The sequence below is a fragment of the Solea senegalensis genome, linkage group LG8 (assembly GCF_019176455.1).
Source record: "Solea senegalensis isolate Sse05_10M linkage group LG8, IFAPA_SoseM_1, whole genome shotgun sequence".
NCBI lineage: Eukaryota > Metazoa > Chordata > Actinopteri > Pleuronectiformes > Soleidae > Solea > Solea senegalensis.
Genome location: NC_058028.1, coordinates 6,686,657 through 6,707,513, shown reverse-complemented (window position 1 = coordinate 6,707,513; position 20,857 = coordinate 6,686,657). Strand labels below are relative to the sequence as shown.

The window sequence follows — 20,857 nt, the reverse complement described above, 5'->3', positions numbered from 1 at the left end:
AAGGCAAACAATGTTTTGTGAGGTAACAGTGTTCTCAATTACTTTTTTTAACCAAATTTGGCAAAAACTCCTCAAAGTTCTCCTGAGACGATGTGCTGCCAAGAACCAAGGTGATTCATCACAGTGACCCTGACCTCACTCACTCACATGAGGGTTGCGAGGGCTGCTAATCCCAGTTGACATTGGCCGAAAGCCAGGGGGAAAACCTGGACAGGTCTGCCAGTCCGTCACAGGGCCCACATATAGAGACAAACAACCATTCACTCCCAGGGTCAGTTTAGAATGTCCAATTTGACTAATCCCCAAATATGCATGTTTTTGGACTGCGGGAGGAAACATGGAAAAAAATCCACGCACATACAACGAGAAAATGCAAACTCCGTGCAGAAAGGCCCTTGTTCCGGGTCACAAACCTGGGTCTTCTTGCTGCAAAGGCAAGAGTGCTAGCCATTACTGACCATGACCTTTGACCACAAATTCAAATAACTTTGTTATTCTAAAATAATAATAACAAAAAAGGGATTGTTTGTGCCAAATGTGAAGATATTTTTTTTTTGGAGATAATGTGTCTACAGACAACCTAGAAACATGTCGCCTTTGGCCACTTGCTGTCACCAGACAATTCGGCATTAAAAAACAAACAAAAGAGAAGAATGACCAGCAAAGGAAGTCAGACACACTTTTTTTATTTGATTGTAGAATAATTCCATTATATGTTTGCACAACAGCAAGACATTGCCATAGGACCCATTGGCCTTTGAGTTTGCGGGTACAATACCTGGCCAAAAAAAGTCACATACTGTAATATTTGACTAAATTCAATTTCATGCGGCCCAGTTATGTCTTTATGTTTTTGCATTATTAATAGCTTAATTTTGCATCATAAATATGTTCCTTTTGTGAACTATGTATCGCTCCATATCAAAACACACATTTTATTTTGAAATTCTAATATCATAATTTCGATATTATGGTGATATCATTTTTGGCTTGTATGACTGGCCCCTGCTGACCAATCTAGATACTCAGTGGGGTACTCGGGTCATTTGACTTTGAGACCCCTGGCTTAGACCATACAAGCCTCCGAGGGGCAGTGTTTGATCTGAGGTTAGTTCATTTGGTCAGTTCGAAGTTCTACAATGTTATATGTCCAAAAACGATGAGGTCAGCTAATTGCCTGGTTTTGGGGCATATTTCAAGATAACAAGGCGGTGATTCATTGGTCACAAATTGTGATCAAATAGTTCAGGGAGCACGAGGTAAACTTTTTCCTCATGTATTGGACACCACAGATTGCAGCTCTTGACACATTGAGACATTGTCAAGAAGAGTGCTGGAGAAGACTTGACAAAGCCGTCCAACTCTCCATCCATCGTAAACACAATGATCCTGGCAATGAGTGAATGCAACTGTGGATTTGAAACAGTGTCGCAACTTAAGTGTGCCTTAATAAAACTAAAGGAGGGCCAAGAAAATGTGAGTCTGTGACTTTCTTTCTCCCTGCCAGGCAGGGTGATGAAGAGCAGCTGAGGAGGTTTTAAGAACAAACCTCATCGTTACACTGACATCATCTCTTCCGCTTCAAAGAAAAGCAGGAGTAAAATGTTCCTAACTCACTGATTTCGTTTTAGTTTTTTAATCAGTCAAAAAGAGCCAGATACAATCAACATACATATAAGAAGCAGTATATTGCGTTTTGACAGATTTAAGACACATTTCAGTATTTTCAGTAAACGGTTCAAGGCATTTGATTAGAGATTAGGCAACAGGGTGTCTTTGTTCTTCAGAACTAAGTATTCAAGGTCAAAGGTGGACCATACTGAGGTAAGTCCCTGAGCATCAAGTCACCAGGTCATCCTCATCCTCACTCAGCAGTTTGTCTTTCTACTCAAAGATGAATGCACGTTATATCATATCATTACACGATCTGATGCAGGATTTTAACAGAAAACAACTACAGCACTCTTTAGTTTTGAGAAGATTCATTTCCGCTTTGGTGGGATTATTTCTTTTGCTTTTTTTGCCCCATTTTCACCTCCTTGACGTGCTCTTTGCAAGTATGTTCAGTCGCTTGGATGTTCCTCTGCACCGTCTGTAAGACCTCCACAACTACCTCCCCCATCTTTTGTCCACCAGATCCTCCTGAACTGTTTGCCGACAAAGACGTTTCTTTGCGTTTTTTAGGCCCCGCCTCTGAGACATCGTTGGATTGACGTGTCTGTCCAATAGTGAACAGAGTGATTTCACCATTGTTTGTCCTGTTAGTGGACATGGATGCTGAGTTCTGTGGCGGGGACAGGATTGTATCGAACACATTCAGGTTCTGATCCAGCTCATCGGTGGGGAATTTGGGAGAGTATACGAACGGGTTTCCGGGGTATGCCATGGTGCAGCTTGCAACGCTACTTCCTGCCCTACCCAGAGATTTACTCTTCATCATTCCCATGACTTCATAGCGGAAGCTGGAGATGTCCTGCTTAAGCTCCTAAAATAATCAAGAACCAGAGATTAAACAACATAGCTAATGCAGCAGTGGACCATTGTGTATAGCCAATAGGTGTTACTTTTACGAATGAATGTATTTTTATTGAAAGAAAAATATGAATAAAAACAGGAATAATCAGCTAAATACATGCAAAGTCAACACACAGATGAGTCAACTCACACTGACATGACACAAACACATTTTGATGGATTATTATGATTATTTTAGTGACTTTCTGGTGTCATGAAAGTGTTTCAGAAATGGATGACATCATTTTAGCTGTGGTGTGTGTGGTCATCCAGAGTTTTAACACACTTCTACTACTTCTGCTTCTACTTCTAATCCAACTTCAGTCTTCTTTGTTGATGAAAAGATACTGCAGTTCCTCCACTGTACCTTTCCAGAAATAAGAGTGGTTTCCGGAAACTGTGCCACTGGTTCGACAGAAACAATAGCCGTGAAAGACACGTGACCCGATGGCATGCATCACAAATCCCCCCCGACCAACCCGCCCTCCTCGCTCGCTAAACATGTAACTAACTGCGGATTTGATTTTCAATACTGACCTTGAAATTCTCTTCTGTCAGCCCCTCTGCTGTCTTGGCATCTCTGATCTTAGCAGCCACATACCGCTTCACAAGGTTCCTCATAACCTCCTACAACAGACACACACACACACATTATTTTTTAAATGTTTTTATAAATGTTTAGAAAGGTTTTGGAAATTGTATGGTAAATGTCTTTTTTACCTGATACTCGTGGTTTAGTCTCACATTTCTGGCTGCACGTGTCTACAATTAAAGAAAGCAAACAGGTCAGTTAACTAAGCAACAATAAACACTTTCACTTCCTTCATAATAGGTCAACCCATGTGAATTTTCAATCAAGTTACTCCCAAGGTCTTCATTTAAGGCAAAAACATCAGACTGAATAAATCAATAATTGCATACAGTGGTGACAACCCAGATTGATCTCTCCAAAGTCCTTACCCCTACAGATTCGAAGGTCTCCAGCCTTTTTATGCTTGGTCTCCTAAACAAGCACGTCTTTATCCATCTCAATAGATAAAAGACTGATTTTGGACTGGGTATTATATTAAATGGAGATGGCAAAGTCCCCCCTTCTTCAAAATAGCTCATCCATAATTTGGTTCTTGCAAATTTCCACTCTATATCTGCATGGTCCTGGAAAGAGTAACAAACAGCAATTTATCAAAACAGATAAACACTTTTCAGAGGGAAAACAAGAAAAATTATTCCGTAAAACTAAGGGAGGGTGCACACTACTCACAGCTATGTGCTGGTAGGAGTTGTTCATCATTGCAATTAGCATGTTCAGCAGCACTACAAGGGAGATCACATTGTATGTGCCAAACATGGTGGTGCCCACAAACTCGGTGAATTCATGTTGTGGTTGCACGTTGGTCACATAGAGGGAAATCAGGCCAAACAAAGACCAAAATAATGACTGCAGAGTCTCGAACAACCTGCAAAGCAAACAACATACATCACCTTCTGCATCTCTACATAGAAAAAAAGAAGAAATTAATTATTGATCATGCAAATTTGTCAGGAACAATTTGTCCAAGAACTTGCGTTGAGAAGGCGTTGTTTTGTATATTACAGCGAATACCCTTGCATTTATTGCCCACATCTGTGTCATAATAAAAGTACAGCTGGTTGAGGCCATTGGCGAATGCTAAAAGCACAAGAAAGTAGATGAAAAGGAACTTGAGGATGTCCAGGAGCATTCGACCCAGTGAGATCTGTAAGGGTCCCAGATGGGAGTTGGCAGTAAAGAGGCAGATGAAGCGCAGAGAGCTGAAGATGTTGGCAATGGCAAACAAAGCCTCTGCCACTAAAGTCGGATGCCCCATTTCCCAGCTGTCTCTGAGTTTGGGGCCATTGTACTGTAAGAAGAAGAAATAAGGAAGATGATGAATACATGGTCATCCAACCATTCATGCCGTAATGCAACATTATCAAAGTAAACGTTTTCCTCTGTAACATATACAGTACCTTTACATAGGCAACGATCTTCAGAGAAATGGTTGCAAGATACAAGGCGTTCATTATGAAGTCCAATAAGTTCCACCAGTCATCCAAGTAGTCTTCGAAACCATTGTCCCACATCTGTTTGATCTCAGTCCACATGAAGCCTCGGAAAGATAAACAAACACAAGACATGGTCAACACAAGACACCAAACAACATGCTGAGAAGATACTAAGTGCTTCTGATTGACTCTCGTCAAACACGTGGGACGACTGTGTACCGTTAGGCTACATACATACTGTACGTGCTACCTTTCCATAGCATTTTCATTTAAAAAACCTTCTGCAAGCATATGAGTATTTCAGCTTCTTATCAGAAGTAATCTGTATCCAACTGCCATAATTTATAATGTCTGTTTGAATGGAAGTCTATGAGAAAACTTGCTTTTTACTTCCCACTTGATTCATAAAGTCACTAAACATTTTCCCGAGGAGCAAATGTCTCAGTCACAAGTTCCATCTCTTTTTTCATGGAACATGATGTTCAGTTTGTAAATGGCGTTCCCATTTCCACACATGAGTGGGAACCAGTGTGATTGCCGGGCCGTCAACCTAGCACCGATCAAATAACAGATCCTGATGCCTTAAAGGTGACATCAGGACCAGCTGCCACTTGGCTGCGGCTGATAAAAACCAAACAGGAAATGAATGCGGGTCAGTGTTTAAACTGGTTTAAAATATTACCTCTCAGGTAATACGCGCTCAGTTCACCCAGCTTCCCAGCCATGCCCTGTTACCACTGGTGTGCCCTAAGGCTCTGTCCTGGGACCCCTTCTTTTCCTATTTACCTCCTCCCCCTTTACAATATCACTGCTATGAGTATGACAGTGAGCTCTACACTGTCACTGTCCCCTCTGCTTGACACTCAGAATCTCCTCTACTTTTCAAATCCAGACAAAAAGCCCATCTGTTTAAATTAGCATACAAGATTTAAATATCTCCACACTCTGTCATCCCTCACTGTCTTCTGTATTTAACTTCTCTGTCTTTGATTTTCTTGTTATTATAGTGTGTGAGTATTTTACTCTTACATTGCTTTTATTATTTTGTATGGTTTCCTTAGGTGCCATGAAACCATTGTATTATTAGTAGTAGTGGCATTATTGTTTGAAAACTAAGCCACCTGCATTTTTCCAACTTCTCTGTTTTTGGGGCTCTATAATGCTGAGGTAGTGTGGATGGCAGCCTTTTTCAGAGCAGAATGAACATAGCTTTAAATGGCCTTTGTGTCTGCTTGTGTTTGTTACGCATTACCAAGCACCCAAGGCAGGATCATCCATTCCACAGTGGTGGGAGCTGGGCCCTGAAAGTTCGGGTCTGCAAAAGATATATGCTGCGAGGCTAAGAAGAGCAGGAAGAGGAAGGTCATGTAGGAAGCGGTGTGACAGATGAACTTGATGAAAGGCCTGCGGATGAATAACCCATAGCGGCTCTTTGGAGAGATCAGGTAGAAGATGGATAACAGTGGAAATAGCAGGCCAATGACGAAACACGTGATGAGTTTTCCTGCCCAGTGGCGCCTCCTCCAGCCAGGGAACTGATCGTACCACCGAGACGCCAGCAGCTGCTGACAGTTAGGCTGAGCGACAAACTGAGAGAAAGAAACAGGAAGAGAGAGAAACAAAAACATTCAGAGACAGAACAGTTACACGTCCCCATTATTGTGACACTAAACCCTGTGTCCAAGTGGAGTTTTGAGTACACGGTGTACAAGTCGGAGTCATCATAGAAGTGTCCAAATCGTCCCTATACACTCGCCAGCAAGTTTATTTTGTACACCTGTTAAACTGCTTGTTATTGATAATATCTAACCAGTCAATCGCATGGCAATAAGTGCACTTAGGCATGCAGACATGGACAAGACCACCTGCTTCAATTCAAACTGAGCATAAGGATAAAGAAGAAATACGATCTAAGTTAATTTGAACATAGCATGGTTGTCGGTGTCAGACAGGCGTGTCTGAATATTTCAGAGGCTGCCAATAATGCACAAACATCTCTAAGAACAAACAAAGAATGGTCAGACATCCAGTCAGCTGCAGTTATCGGGATGAATATGTCGTGTTCATGGTCAGACTGATTCAAAATCATACAACCAAGATATGCTGAAGGTCATCTCTAAACACACAACTTGTCGAATTTGAGGCAGATGGGCTATTATAGCAGGAGACCACACCAGAATAAATAAATGCATTTATGTGTATCCAATAAAGTGACAAATGTTTGAAGATTATATTGTCATCTATAGAGACAGGTAGAAGGCTGGTGAAGTGGTGGTCTGTACTGGAGAGAAAAGGAATCATGGTTAGAAGGAGCAAGACAGAATTCCTGTGCGTGAATGGAAGTGAGACACAGGGGTCGACCATCCAAAGAAATGGACAGTGCACAAGAGAGGTGAAGACGAGACTGCAGACAGGGTGGAGCTGGTTGAGACAAGTGTCAGGGTCTGATATGTGTCAGAGGGACAGTGAAAGAGAAGGTCTACAACCCGGTGGCAACATCTAAAAGACAGGAGGTGGAGCTGTAGGTTACAGAGTTGAAAATGCTGAGATTTTTGTTGGGAGTGACCAAAATGGGCAAGATTAAAAAGAAGCATATCCGCAGGACGTTTAAAGTAAATGATGATCCACTGTGGCAACTCCTAAAGGGAGAAGCCAAAAGAAGAAGACCTACTGAAGTGGCCAGTGAACCCAAGTGACCAATGGACAGTCTATTATATACATAAATACCATCATTTGCCAAATCAATATGGCCTACTACAAGAGATTAATACCAAACATGTCAGAGTCCTTAACACAGCTCCAGCCCTCGTAGTTCTCGTGGAGTTACAGTTTTTAACCTTTCTTGCTGAGGTTGAATTTCTAAAACAGAATGTGTCTGGACCAAAATTGCTCTACATTGTTACACAAATGTAAAACACATTGTGTTTCCCTGTTGTCTCCAACTGCCCCAGGCACAAGACGTTAAGACAACACAGACTCCTGAGCTGCCCCCTGCTGTTCATCCACAGCAAGGGCAACGCTGAGGTTAAAAACATTTTTCTGCAAAAAGACAGAGACAACAAGAATTAAGTGAAGAACCATTACACAAGTGAAGTGCACAAATGAATGTCAAACCTGTTTTCCCCATTCACATCTACTCTGCCCCTTCAGATCTAATATAAACACCATCTGTGGATGGTGATGGAGGCTGATTTCACCTTTAACCACATTATGTCCAAATGGTTCCCCATCATGACTCTATCTATGTGGCAATACGCTGGGATTGGTGAGATCATCGAGCAACACAGAATCAAACATACGCCTCAGTGTGGCTGGAGGCCAATGGTGGCATCTGACCACAAACTGTCCATGAAGACAATTTTGCAAGGTAAATATCACCTTGTCACATCACTTCAAAAACCAATGTTAATGCTGTGCTCTGGTATGGACGTAATGATTTAACTAACTAATAGCACTGAATTCTATTTGAATGTTAGTTGCACAGGAAACACTTCAGATGTGATCTTAAATTAAGCTCTCAAATTTCAATAATGAATAACTAATTATAACATTTTTAATCTCCCACAATGTTCTGCACATGCAGTTGCTCCAGGGAAACTTTTGTGCACAAAGGTAAAAACTATTATAAAATATGAAAATCTAAGTGAGGAAGCAGGGAAGCACTGAATTCTGAATACATTAAAGGAGCATTTCACCATCAATAATGTGGACGTCCACTAGTAAGTGCTGGCGGTCGGCACAGTCGATTATACTGCATCACTTTGGGTTCTTTTCTTTACAGGAATCTAAACAGCCAATTCCTTCGAAAAGCACAGCGTGAGGACACAGTGTTTGTGTGGTTGTTAGCATGAGAGCACAGACGAACACAACGGTGTACACATATTGGCTGGACACAGCAACTGCTCACTGGCAACCTCCAATTTTATTTTTATTCACTGCCTGATGTTTGCAGCCGTGTGGCTCAGTCTGTAAATATATATAACGTTGGGGAATAACGTTGTAAACTGATCTAAAAGTGAGTCCTAATCTCATGTCATCTGAGGAGGATCCAAGTTCTCTCCATCTTCTAGACTCTGAGAACAAATCATTGCAGTGACTGTAAACTACTTATAACATTTTTGCTGCTAAAGGAAACAACAGGCACTCTGCTCAGAATTAACACATCTTTGTTAATTAGTTTTCATAAGCCATCAATACTAATCTTCTATAACAATCTAAAATAATCAAGGGCGCTAACAACAACATTCTCGCAACAATGAGTTGCACATTCAGTTCAATTCAGTTCAGCACAATTACTGAGAGTTACTGTTGCTAAAATCATGAGCCAAAATGGGTAAAAACCATTGAGCTCTCTGTTTGAAAATGTCTTTACAACATACTAAATGAATAATTACACATTGAGGTCCTGCATAGCAAGTAATGCAAATTTGTACATCTTTTACTAAATTTCATTTTTTTATTATGTATCTAATCACAATGTGTAATTGTTGGTCGCTCTCTTTCGAAGCAAAGGGCATAAAGTTGGGAATTCTATCCAGCCGTTAAATATTCCTCGGAATACGTTAAAAGACAGTTAAAAGGCTCCCTCCCCTATTAAAATATAATGAGTTTGTATTTCAGGGAAATGGTCATCACTTATTCTGTCATTATCTCCAATTATCTAATTGTCATGGGACTGTCTGAAAGTGCTACTGTAATGCATTTCTAAGAGCCAGCCTGGCAATTACATGTTGATCTACGCTCCCAAAGGACTTGTCCACCCCTTCCAGGCCATTTACAGGTTGTCTTGGCGATGTCTTTGTTATCTAGTCCCTGTTGTTCAAAGAATGGAATTGGCTGACTCATTTCATGTGGTGCTTGCGCGCTAATATTTACTCAGGTCTCAAGTCTGTACTTTTCTTGAACGTACCTCTTTCTGGCAGAATTTGATAGCCAGCTTGAGTCGTGCCAGATCGCCGCCGTTCTCATCGAGCAGAGGATTGACGTCATCCCGGTGGTTAAGGATTGTCTCCAACTCTTTGGAGCTTCTGGTCTGGTCCAGGAGGTCTTTTGCAAAATGTTTACATGTATGCGACAGCTCCTCGTACTCCTTCTTGAACTCTTTCTCCATCGTACTGAGCTCCTTCAGCTCCCAGCTGAGCTGAAAGGCCGTGAGGAACGGATCCTCGCTGGAGAGGGCGATGAGGGACGGGCTGGCGAGGGCCCTGTAGATGTTGAGACGGGAGCGCGAGTAACGCAGGCTGTCCATGTCTGAGCCAGACATGCAGTCCTTGCAGTTGCAACGCACGGCATGCGGCTGAGGTATGGAGACGCCTCTCTGCAGGAGCAGTTTGATGATCTCGTAGTTGTTGGTGTGGGCTGCGAGCACGATGGGAGTGATGTCTGGGGTGAAGTCTGAAAACTGTTTTTCCAGCAGAACTGGCGGGACCTTTTCCAGAACAGACAGAGAGAAACAAACATGAGCAGACAAAATAAATATACACCATATGTCACAACCTAGAAAGTGGATGTAGTCATTTGGTTGCCAAACTATACAGTTTTTGAAACCTGAAGTTTAGAGACATCAACCAGGCACCTATTGGACAATATCAGCTGTCAGTTACACTGACGTCCACTATGTCTCTTTGTCTCCAAATGGCAACTTACAAAAATGATGCTCTATTGCTCTATTGAGGAAGATTTGAAAAGTGAGAAGTAGACTGCTTCTCCCATAGACTTTCATTGAAATGGCATTCCAATTACTACTTCCATCCAACTTCCTTGGCTTTACCTTTCAAACCAGAAAGCTACAGCCATTGATATATAAAGTCTACACAGTCAAATTTACAGTGTAGGAGTCAATTTAACGTCAGTTCAGATGAGGAACAAATAATAGATAGTTTTATTTTAGCATCAAATGAATACCAAAATAATTTGATTCAATACAATTCCAAAGTGTATCGTGCCTTATTGGCATTGGTGTTAAACTGAGTGTGAACACAGTAGAAATGTGCTGTGTCTGATCACAACAGAACACTGCTTTTCAAACCCACTCACAGGAAGTGAGACAACTACTTTGAATGGGTCTAATTTCATCTGTCTTGTGTCTCTAACCATCTTCTCTAACAGCAAGTACACAGCTAATGGCTTGTGGTTCAGCTGGCCACAAAAACCTCTTCCTGGTTGGAAGCAACTACACCCTTTTTCTTCATACATTTCTTCTCTTCATACACCAAGTCCATTACAGGGAAAACCAGCAGTGTTTGATAAAAAAAATCAATAAAAATATAGGAAAAGAAAATACATTTCCAACCAGAGACCTCACACTGTAATAAATGATTCTGTGCTCATGTAGATTTGAATTAATTTATCAGGTATAATATATTCAATATAATTGTGTGTTTGGTTTTGAGGCAAATATTTAATTAAATTTCAAATAAAAATGTTTGGAATAACATCCACCCATTGTAGTTAATTTAAACATAAGCATTATTTTTACCTAATCCCAAATAGACGGAATATTGAGTGAAATCAAATTAATGTAATCAGGCAAATTTTAAATGAAAAGCACTTCCTGTCAAAGTGCGCCTTTTTTTTTTTAATGCAGCAGGCTATCATTTAGCCACAAGACATTTGAAGAGAGTACAGACAGTTAATGTTTGTCTTCTTCGACATTGCTCAAAGGTAAGACAACTTATTTTATTATCACTGGGCTTGTAAGAAGAATGCATGTAGTGGAAGGCTATATTACAATATAAATCAAAGAAATAGAAACATAAAGTGGGCTTCTGTTGCCAAGACTTTATGTTAATGTACGTTAGTAGGCCTTTTGTGATTTTGTTGTACTATATATATATTTATATATATATATACTATATATATATATATATATATATATATATATATATATATATATATATATATATATATATAAAATATGAACACTGCATTATACATTTTAGAAGAATTCATGTATCGAAGTAAAACTTTTATTTTGAAGGATACGGCTTAGCATTCCGCTATCATGGTTGCTATCATGGTTCCTACGTCCCTTGCGTGTTGATATATCCTCAGTATGTTTTTATAAAATGGCGTGAATAAGTACATTGGGTTTAATGTTAAGGTTAGACACATTAAGCTCTTCGCTCTTCGCTAGAAGAGCATCTTATATTTCGGACGGCACTTGTCGCACTTCCGTTAGCTTTACTTCCTGTGTGGCGCTTGTACCGTAAGTTTTCTGTTGTTTCGCTGTTTTGTTGCAACTTGCAAATGTGAAGGCAACTTACTTAAACATACGTGAAGTAAGTTTATTAACAGTGTTACGTTTTAGCGCCGTAATTTTATTTCTTTTCATGCTTAAATCTGTTCATTTTAGTGTGGTAATGTCCGGTCCACAGCACTTAACGTTAGCTGGAGGGGAGGAGGCTTAACATGGCACAGAATTTTTCATTTTACAGCTTAACAGTACACTAAAAACATTTATGAAAAAATTTTGTTTATTTTTTTGGTGATTGATTTTGGTGATTTGATATTTCATGGAACTGGATGATTCAAAGCTGTCAAACAAGGTCCAGTCCCTCAAGAGCAAACTTCTGGCTTGAAATGAGACTGTAGTTGCAGTGCAGACTTTTGTGCCACACAATGTCCAGCTTCTACAGAGCTTGAGAATTGCACATTTGAAAGTGCTGCTATGTTTGCAAGTTAGCACTGATTTGGACTCTTATCTTAATGTCAGTGACATTTTTACTGTGGTTAGTTCAAAGTACTTAATGTGTTTTACTCCATACAAATTGTTTTGGTACATGCACTTCTGGAGGATGTTTCTTTAAGATCATTATTAATCCCATTTAGTGGCTTAGTGAGGTGAGAAAGCATGGAAACACATGTTTATGGATTGTTAAAGTGAATTGTTAATAAACGTGTTATTTGAGTATTTGTTTTGTTCTGTACTTCAACTCAATATTTTTGTTTAGGTTTTAATTAATTATGTACTGTTTTCTATTCGGATCTACTAATATTATATTGGGTAACTATTAAGGGTCTCATTTAATTAAAATTTACTTGATACCAAACATTGTGAAATTTAATTAATAATATTGCTTGTAATCTGTTGCCTCATTTTTATTGAGTAGATATGGTGTATCTTTTCTTACAGTGCACAACCTGCAGAAAAGACTCAATCTCAAACAGCAAATCAAAGTGTGTCAGTGCTGCAACTTTTACATAGAGCACAAATAAAAGTTACATGTTTTAAAAATAAACTCTCACAGCCATGCCTGAGACTGAGAGAACAAGAAGAAAACCAGTGATGTTCTCTTTTCATTAACTGCACCAAATGTTGATGTAGAGATTTACTTTTGGGTTAAAGAATCACTAAAGGAAAGACACTATTAAAATCACAAGAGATGTGACTATCAGTTGGGTAATTATCTTTAAAATGAACCAAACAAAAATAATTAAAGGACATTAGGAACCTTCAGTAAGCAAAACAACTCAAAATGTATTTAACTTGTCCATTGTGGACTATTGTAATAGAGCTGACCCAGCTCCTGATATCAATATAAATGGCTCATTGTGGAGTAATGAAAAACAACACTTCGTACAATCAGGTGCTTCAATTTCTGCCAAATTAAAACAATTCTAGCTACATTTTACAGATAATAGGTTTCCTCACAAATACAAATACATGGCACCACATGCTCATGTCTGTACTTTGTGCCTTTTCCTTGTGAGTGGAATAGTTTAAAGGGAAGCAGCACTAAGTCTCACTTTATAAGACACCTCTGTCAAAACTACAGAAAATGGGCGTCCAAGGACACTTCACAGAACAAGCATTCAAAGGCATTTGGTCTGCACTGCATCTCATTAGTAGTTTTGAATAAAAATACTGTCTAATAATCAATTCAATTCATGGATGACAAACACGTTTTTGCTGCACTTTGCAGCATTTACAAAGTCCTTGAGCAAACTAACATAATATGTGAGCACAAGATCAGTGGTCGATGTCGAGTATGAATACAGAGCTACTATAGTATGGGTTAGGGATGAACAATGAATGGTTTTCAAATGGAAACTGCAATTGCATTTAAAACAACACAACCAGCATCAGCTGTGTCCGATATCGATACCGATACCACACAATTGAGTATCTACCTATGTCTGATACAGTAATTTTAGACCATTGATGAAGTAGGAAGCACACATTTGTGCTGAGTCATTTCGGAGACACAATTCTCAAACTGTGTACAAATATTGCTATCCCAAAAAGAAGAAATAAACAGCCTAAACATGACTCAGCTAAAATCTGTCCGATATCCAGTGGTTTCCATCCCTACTAAATATCAGTGGTTGCAGGGGGGCTGGAGCCAAACTCGGCTGATTAAGGGTCTCTCTGCATGTTTTTGGACTGTGGGAGGAGGCTGGATTACCTGGAGGCCCTAATTCTCCAAGCTGGTGACATCTAGGCAACAATGCTAGTTACTGTACTACCATGTGACCCATTGCAATTATTTTTTTTCTCTTATAGCTTTGAGGTTACTGAAGGCAACATGTACAAGGGAAGTGAACATGGTTCACCTGTTTCCCACGCTTCTTGTGGTTGAGCAGCAGCTCCACAGCGCCCACCACCTCTTTGCGGATGGCGTGCAGCAGGGCATCGCCCACATACACGTTATAGCTGAGCAGCAGCTCGAGGATCTCCAGGTTCTCGTTCTCGATGGCGATGAGCAGGGCGGTGCGGCCCAGCGGGTCGATGCAGTTGATGTTGATTCTGAAGTAGATCTCAGCCTCCTCCAGGGCTTCCTTCACACTCGAATAGTCCCCCTTCTCCACAGCGCCCAGGTAGGCCTTCTCCAGGGCGGAGAGCTCCGACTCGGCCCGCACGATCCGCAGGGGGATGTGGTCCCGGTATGATGAGTTGTCAGTTTTTCCATAATACAGCTGCGACATTGTCACTTCAAGATTTCCAGTGTTCCAGATGAGAATGACTGAGAAATAAAAAGAAAAGTGGAAATGTAAAAATAAAGAGGTGTGGGGAAACTTTACACAACAGGCTAATTATTAACTGTATTCTTATTGGTAAAGGGTAAACTTAAATTAAGATTGTCTGTCTGTCATGATTAGGCATGGGGTGAGATACCAAATCTGACAGGATACTTTATTTTGATGAGTCATTAAAAGCACCTCATACCTTTGGCACAGTATGACAATTGAAAAGTCAAAAGCTTTAGTGGTTTTGATACCTTGACTTTTAAACACTGCGGTGTATATATGAAACCTGTTATTGGCCCACACTTCACACAATAGTGATTCTCTTATTGTGTAGACAGCAGTCCTAATAAAGATGAGCTTGGACATAATTGATCCTACACTGGGGAAATTCACTTATAACAGCTGCAAAGAGTCAGAGGAAGACAAGTGCAAAATATGACTAGAATAAGCAATAAAATAAGTAAAAAAAAGTTAATAAGGAATAAGATGAACTATAACTATGAAAATGACAATAAAAAAAGCATTATTATCACCATACACATTATCAGACAGATACATCTGTACAGATATACAATCAATATAAAACACTTGTTATTAATATATAGTTTGCATTATAAATTGTTTGATGATGGAGCAGATTTCGAATGTTTGATTATCATTTAATCTAGGGTTAAATTCCTCATGCATTTCAATAAACAGAAAACTTTACCGTCCTCCTGTTGCTTTCCACTTTGGATTCACTCATAAGCCACTCGCAGGAGAACTCAGGGCGAAGGCAGTCCGGAAGGAAAGTTGCGCGGACGTTTGGATCCTCATCATATCACTGAAGTCTCCACAGTAACTCTCGTGTAAAACCCCACTCTCCTCACCCTCACGTCTGTCTGTGGAGGTTTTTCCAGGGACACAAATTTTGAGCGTCTTCTGCAGAGTGCGTGCGTCGGAGCACGAGACGAAGATGAGATGCGTTCAATCTGCTCTGGCACAGACTGTGCGTAAACTGCGCTCATCAAAGACGCAGCTTCAGCCACAACCGCGCCCATTGTTTTTTTTTTTTACTCCTGCAAATCACCAGAAGTACCGTTGTTGTTGTTTACTAGTGAACAAAAGTATAGACAATACTTTTTATCAACATGTTCAGGGGCTAATTGAGTATAAGACGTGTATTAAAATTAGTTTATCCTCTGTTTTCTTCTTCTGATGTTGTATTCTGTATTTTTTTAATCACATCATGTTAATTATGCATTTATTTTAAGCTACAAACTGGGTATTTCATGCTTTTAATAAACATTTTCACTTCTTTATTTGGCAAAAAGCATCCTTGTAATTTCATTTCCGTAACTTCTGGAAAATGCAAAAGAAACGTATGGTTTGTGATTCTTTAGGGGTAAAAAAGATTTACCAGATAACCCACGGTTCACAATATTGTCCAAGAGTTGTCTCCAAAGTGTTTGTTGCAACCACTCTATGCCTCCCTGTATCTCCTTAGCTGTAAAGGCCAATAATTAGATGTGTGTCCCTGACCTTAGTGTGATCGTCCAATTATGTGTTATCAAGAAGACAATACTCCATTATGTATTTTAAAGGACCAGTGTGTAATATTTATCAGGGTTAAGATGTGTACTTATATGCACTTTAGGCAAGGACCCTGCTTTATCGTCCGCAGCCAGAAAGTGTGTTTTTGCATTTTGAAAAGGAAAATGACCATGTGACCAAAACATAATGGCATCTTCCTTGATACTTGATACGTGACGGTCAGTAATGAAGGTCACCTGACAGGCTTGAGGAAGGAGGTTGTGAGCAAACAAGTCTGGAGACATTTTAGCAAACTGTGTGTTGGACTGCTTTGGGAAAACATGGAGTGATTTTGTCTCAAACCTATGACAGTCTATGTAAGTTGCTGTGGCCCACTGGTGGACCTTTGTGGTATTGCGGGTGGGCCTGAAACTGGAATTTAAAATGTGTACTATTTACTTCATTATTTGCATTTAATTACATGCTGTATATATTCGTTTGTAAAATACAACATCGCATAATCATATCGCAGTCACAGTTGTTTTTTGGTCACATTTTTTTCAATGTTAGCTCTTAACTTCAATAATATGAGGAATAAAAATATGAATAAATGTTATTTGAAGGGGCCTTTCATTGCACTCAAAGACACCGTACAAAATCATGTCAGCAATGAAAGAACAAAACGCTGAAACATGCCTATGCAGTAATAATAAGTCAGAGCAGTTAAAAACATTGAGAATATGGTGAGCACGGTGAAAGACAGTGAGAAATGAGAGATACCTAAATGTTGTATGCCAGTGTTCAAATGTGCTACATTCATGCTAACAAACAATTGTGAGTTTAGGCCTTGGACGGTTCACAATTTTTTTTTTTATTTTGTCAAACAAACCTCAAACCCCTTTAGTTTGTGAAGCTGCGGTTTATGACTTTAAATGATGTGGAGACTACAGTCAGGATGGAGGTGCAGTTATGCAAAAACAGGCTCCAAATACAGTACATATAAGGACACAGATAGAGAATATCATGTTTATATATCAATAAAAACATACAGAGGCTCTCTTTACTGTCATTAGAACCAATTACACAATATAACACAGAGGAAACACACATGCACAGAATCCCCCTTAATGTAAACACAACACATCATATCCCCACAATCACCTCTTTCATATAATGCCAAAATATCCAGACTATGTATTTTTGCACATTAAGACTTTATGTGTGGTTATCTGAGGAAGCCGCAGCAAAATTATTCCACTGTGGACCAACTGGAAGATGTAAAAGGACTTTATTCCTGATCCATTTCTCGGTCTCAGACACTAACAGACAGTAGGGGGAAAACAGTGAGATCAACATCACTCTTTATCCGGCAGGTGTGTGTGTGTGCACAGTTGCTAAGAAACCTCACGAAAGACAGTCTGCTTTGTGTTCCACATCCATAGATAAAAAGAAGGAAACTCAAACAATGCTGCTGAAGTCTGCACAGAGGATAGTTTTCGGTTTGCTCCGTCAGTGCGATGTAACAGCGCCACAGATCTGAGGTTTATAAACAAATACTCATAACCTGATATTAATTTAAATTTAAACTGACTTCAAGGTAAATAAGATGAGATAATGTCCCATTTTATTTATATTATATATTATATGTGTATTTATCATGAGACACAGTGTTATTAATGTTTTAGACTTCCTTTTTTGTTGTGTTTCCAGCACTTTGGCATTTGGAGCATTTGAAGTATCATCTCACTTTCATCAGTTCCTGTCAGTGTAAAAATACACTGCCGTGATGACTAACATTCACAAAGTGTGTCATGCCGCATGACTCACGTTCACTATTCCCTCTTTCGCTCCGGATCAATTGTTGTTAGCATGTTTTGAGATGTGCTTTTGACGCATACAGTGTGTGTGAGGACACTCAATGATGCGACAAACTTTCCTCGCTCTGAATCAACAGGATTTCTCACCTACAGGATTTGTAGTCATTGTTATTATCAGTGCAGCTTTCATCAGCTGCGCCATCTAATCAGCCGTGCTGTGACTGAATACATTAAATACAAGATTTAAAGGGGATTTTCTCATGCGTGCACTCTAAACCCTCTTTCATCAGAGTTGCTAATGGCTCATTGTGCACTGATAACAGAAATATGGTTGGCAACCTTGAAAAGTGGCTTCAGTTGGTAACAGTCGAATAGTTAAATAAAGTTCATCATTCATTTTGAATGTATTTGTGTTTTACTATTTGATGCAAATTCTATGTTCCTTTCTTTACCTATGTTGGACTTAAGGGCCAAAATTGGCTTATGTTCTTCAAAATAACATGTATCCTTCCATGTTGCTGATTGAACAACATTTGATTCAGCGTTTTTGCATATTGAAGGGAAACATATGCAGGAATGCTGCATGCAAAATTTGAGGAAAATCTGATTTTTTTTTTCCTGGAAGTTAAATGTGATGACAAAAAGCTCAAGCAGGTAAGCCGAATTTAAAACAAATAAATAATCAAACTTCAGCTCACACTCTTAAAGAGAACGACAGACATGGCTGGATGAGGCCATTTTTTCTAACGTTGTACAGTGCAAAGATGGAACATGGAGGCAACATGTAAACAGGGTCCAGTCTTTCATGTGGATATGATGCAGTATGATAAAGAGCAGAAATTGCGTGTCCTCTTCAACAAGCCAGGTGAACGGATGACTGGAAACAAGGAGGTGACGGGGTGGTGGGTAGTAGAGTGAGTTGTCGGTTTGATTCCTGGCTCCACTAGTCTACATGCAGATGAGTCCTTGGGCTGCATGGGTGTGACTGGGTGAATGGCAAAACTGTAGTGTGAAGACAGCACTAGAAATACAGATCACACTGCAAAGATAAGGGGTAACAAACAACTCTCGGGAGGGGAGTCCAGTTCATGCCAAACCCAGTGAAATAAGATGGTAATAAGACCAAGAATATGATTGACTTAAATTATCACATTGGAGAGAACACAGAATTAGACCACACAGCATATTTAAAAAAAGTGGACGCAGTATTTTCTTTTTCTGCCTGAGGACAACCCTGAAGTATGATTACACTGGAGAAAAAAATCAGTTTGAAGTGTAGATAACCCTAACTCAAGTTAATGCTTTCAATCTCTACTAATCCAATCCAACTTTATTTATAAAGCACATTTAAAACAACAGCGTTTCACCAAAGTGCTGCACAGTCTAAAATCTGTGACATAAAGTGGACATAAAAACATACAATAAAACAACACAAACATGAAAACACACAAATAAGAGATTTAAAAACAGGAATAGAAGACATGATGTTTTTTTGTTAATTACATCCACATTTAGAGGGAAATAGTGGATAAAGAACTTATGTCATTAGTGCCTGGTTGCAGGTGACGACTGTGAACATCCAGTAGCAAAAACCTCAACGCGGTGCCAAACCATGAGGCATCAAAACAGGTGTTCTGTTTTCTGTATTATGGGTAACATAATACCCATAATACCCCGGCTGCTGCTGCTGCTGCTTGATCTGGACTAAGAGCACAGTCAGTAATCAGTCATTTGCACAGGTAGATGCCAGTAAATGACAAGTCCATAGATTTAACAGCATCACATCTTTTTTCATGGCATTTTAACAAGTCAAAGTAGGAAAAGCACAGGTGAAGATAATCAAATCAATGAGGGGTGAGTCCCGTTTAGCTTCCTTTGTTGGGTTGGACGCTCGCTCGCTGTCACAAATCAGTGACACCCGGGGGCTTTGAAACAGGTCAAAATATCTGCTGTGGTATTGGTGGGATAAAAAAGAGAGATAGCGGTGCACAGCTAGCTGTAGAGTGTTTGTCTCAGTCTCAGTGAGCACCAACACCTTGAGCAATAACAAGTCAGGAAAGGCAGGATTTAATTTGGCTTTCTTAACTGCAGACTGGCAGCTCCACAACTCGGTGCTGACATACTCTGACAGTTTCTAGCATGAGTTTAATTGAATGCAGCAGTTCGGGCGTCAGGATTCATTGCCTCCAGCTGGGTGTGCCCTCTGTAGTAGCAGCAGAAAAGGTTTGTTTATGAGGGCATGAGCTTGTTATGCTCCCCCCCCCCACTTCAACTGTCCAAAATGTGCAGAAATAATAAAACATACACGTAGAAGTACAAGATACACGGCACACAGGAATCACGATGAATTCAATTAATAAGACGTGAGCTTGTGCAGTGCAGTGTTAACATTTATTTCTCTAGCAGATTACTTCGTTTTTGAATAACCAGACATTTTCAAATTAATTCCTCACGAAATGTTCACATAAAAACCTTTTATTACCAAAAAGGTCGGTGACAAGTTTATAAGCGATACTATAAGGATTAGACGAGAATTATCGGGACAGAACCTCAGGTGACAACATGAAAACATTTAGACATTAATAATGCATGGACACTTCCTGTTTATGTGCTCTCGCAGCTATAGCACAGTTAAAGGGCTTTGACTGCTTGAAGATCTCACTGTTGAAGTTTCAAACGAGTAAGGAAATTAGGGTGTTTCAGTCTTAAATATCAATAACTTCCTTTAGTAATTACCGTCCAAAATACAAGCAGATGCTTTATTTTCCATTTAGTCCCATGCTGCTTTTATGTGTGAGAGAAGAACGTGGCAGCTGTTGTACAGTTTGTTATCCTCAGGGGCATTTAGTGCAATGCTTTTCTATTTATTTAAATTGAAATATAGAATAGAATAGAATGCCCTTTATTGTCATTAAACAGTGTACAACGAGATTCGAGATTGGACTGGATATGACGGCCTAGTCAGACCATAGTCGAAATACAACCTGCTTTATTTTTAGGGTTTTTTAGAGGCAGCATTT

The 20,857-nt window shown here is 39.7% G+C and overlaps 1 protein-coding gene across 1 annotated transcript; it reads right to left on the bottom strand.

Moving 5' to 3' along the window:
* Positions 1–665: 665 nt before the first annotated feature.
* Positions 666–15,478, bottom strand: LOC122772943 (short transient receptor potential channel 4-like). The gene is made up of 11 exons (XM_044031257.1): positions 15,218–15,478; positions 14,095–14,504; positions 9,449–9,967; positions 5,792–6,128; positions 4,504–4,643; positions 4,081–4,394; positions 3,776–3,971; positions 3,475–3,669; positions 3,235–3,276; positions 3,052–3,141; positions 666–2,485 (listed from the first exon to the last, which is right to left on the bottom strand). Exons 2-11 carry the CDS (start codon positions 14,464–14,466, stop codon positions 2,003–2,005), a joined length of 2,688 nt encoding a protein of 895 aa, XP_043887192.1. The 5' UTR covers positions 14,467–14,504; positions 15,218–15,478; the 3' UTR covers positions 666–2,002.
* Between the last annotated feature and the right edge of the window lie 5,379 nt (positions 15,479–20,857).

Coding starts and splice junctions, on each gene's coding strand:
- LOC122772943 (XM_044031257.1), bottom strand. CDS start 14,466: ATGTCGCAGCTGTATTATGGAAAAACTGACAACTCATCATACCGGGAC. Junction 4,644..5,791: donor GATCCTGCCTTGGGTGCTTG/GTAATGCGTAAC, acceptor TATCTTTCCGAG/GCTTCATGTGGACTGAGATC. Junction 3,142..3,234: donor GACTAAACCACGAGTATCAG/GTAAAAAAGACA, acceptor TGTCTGTTGTAG/GAGGTTATGAGGAACCTTGT.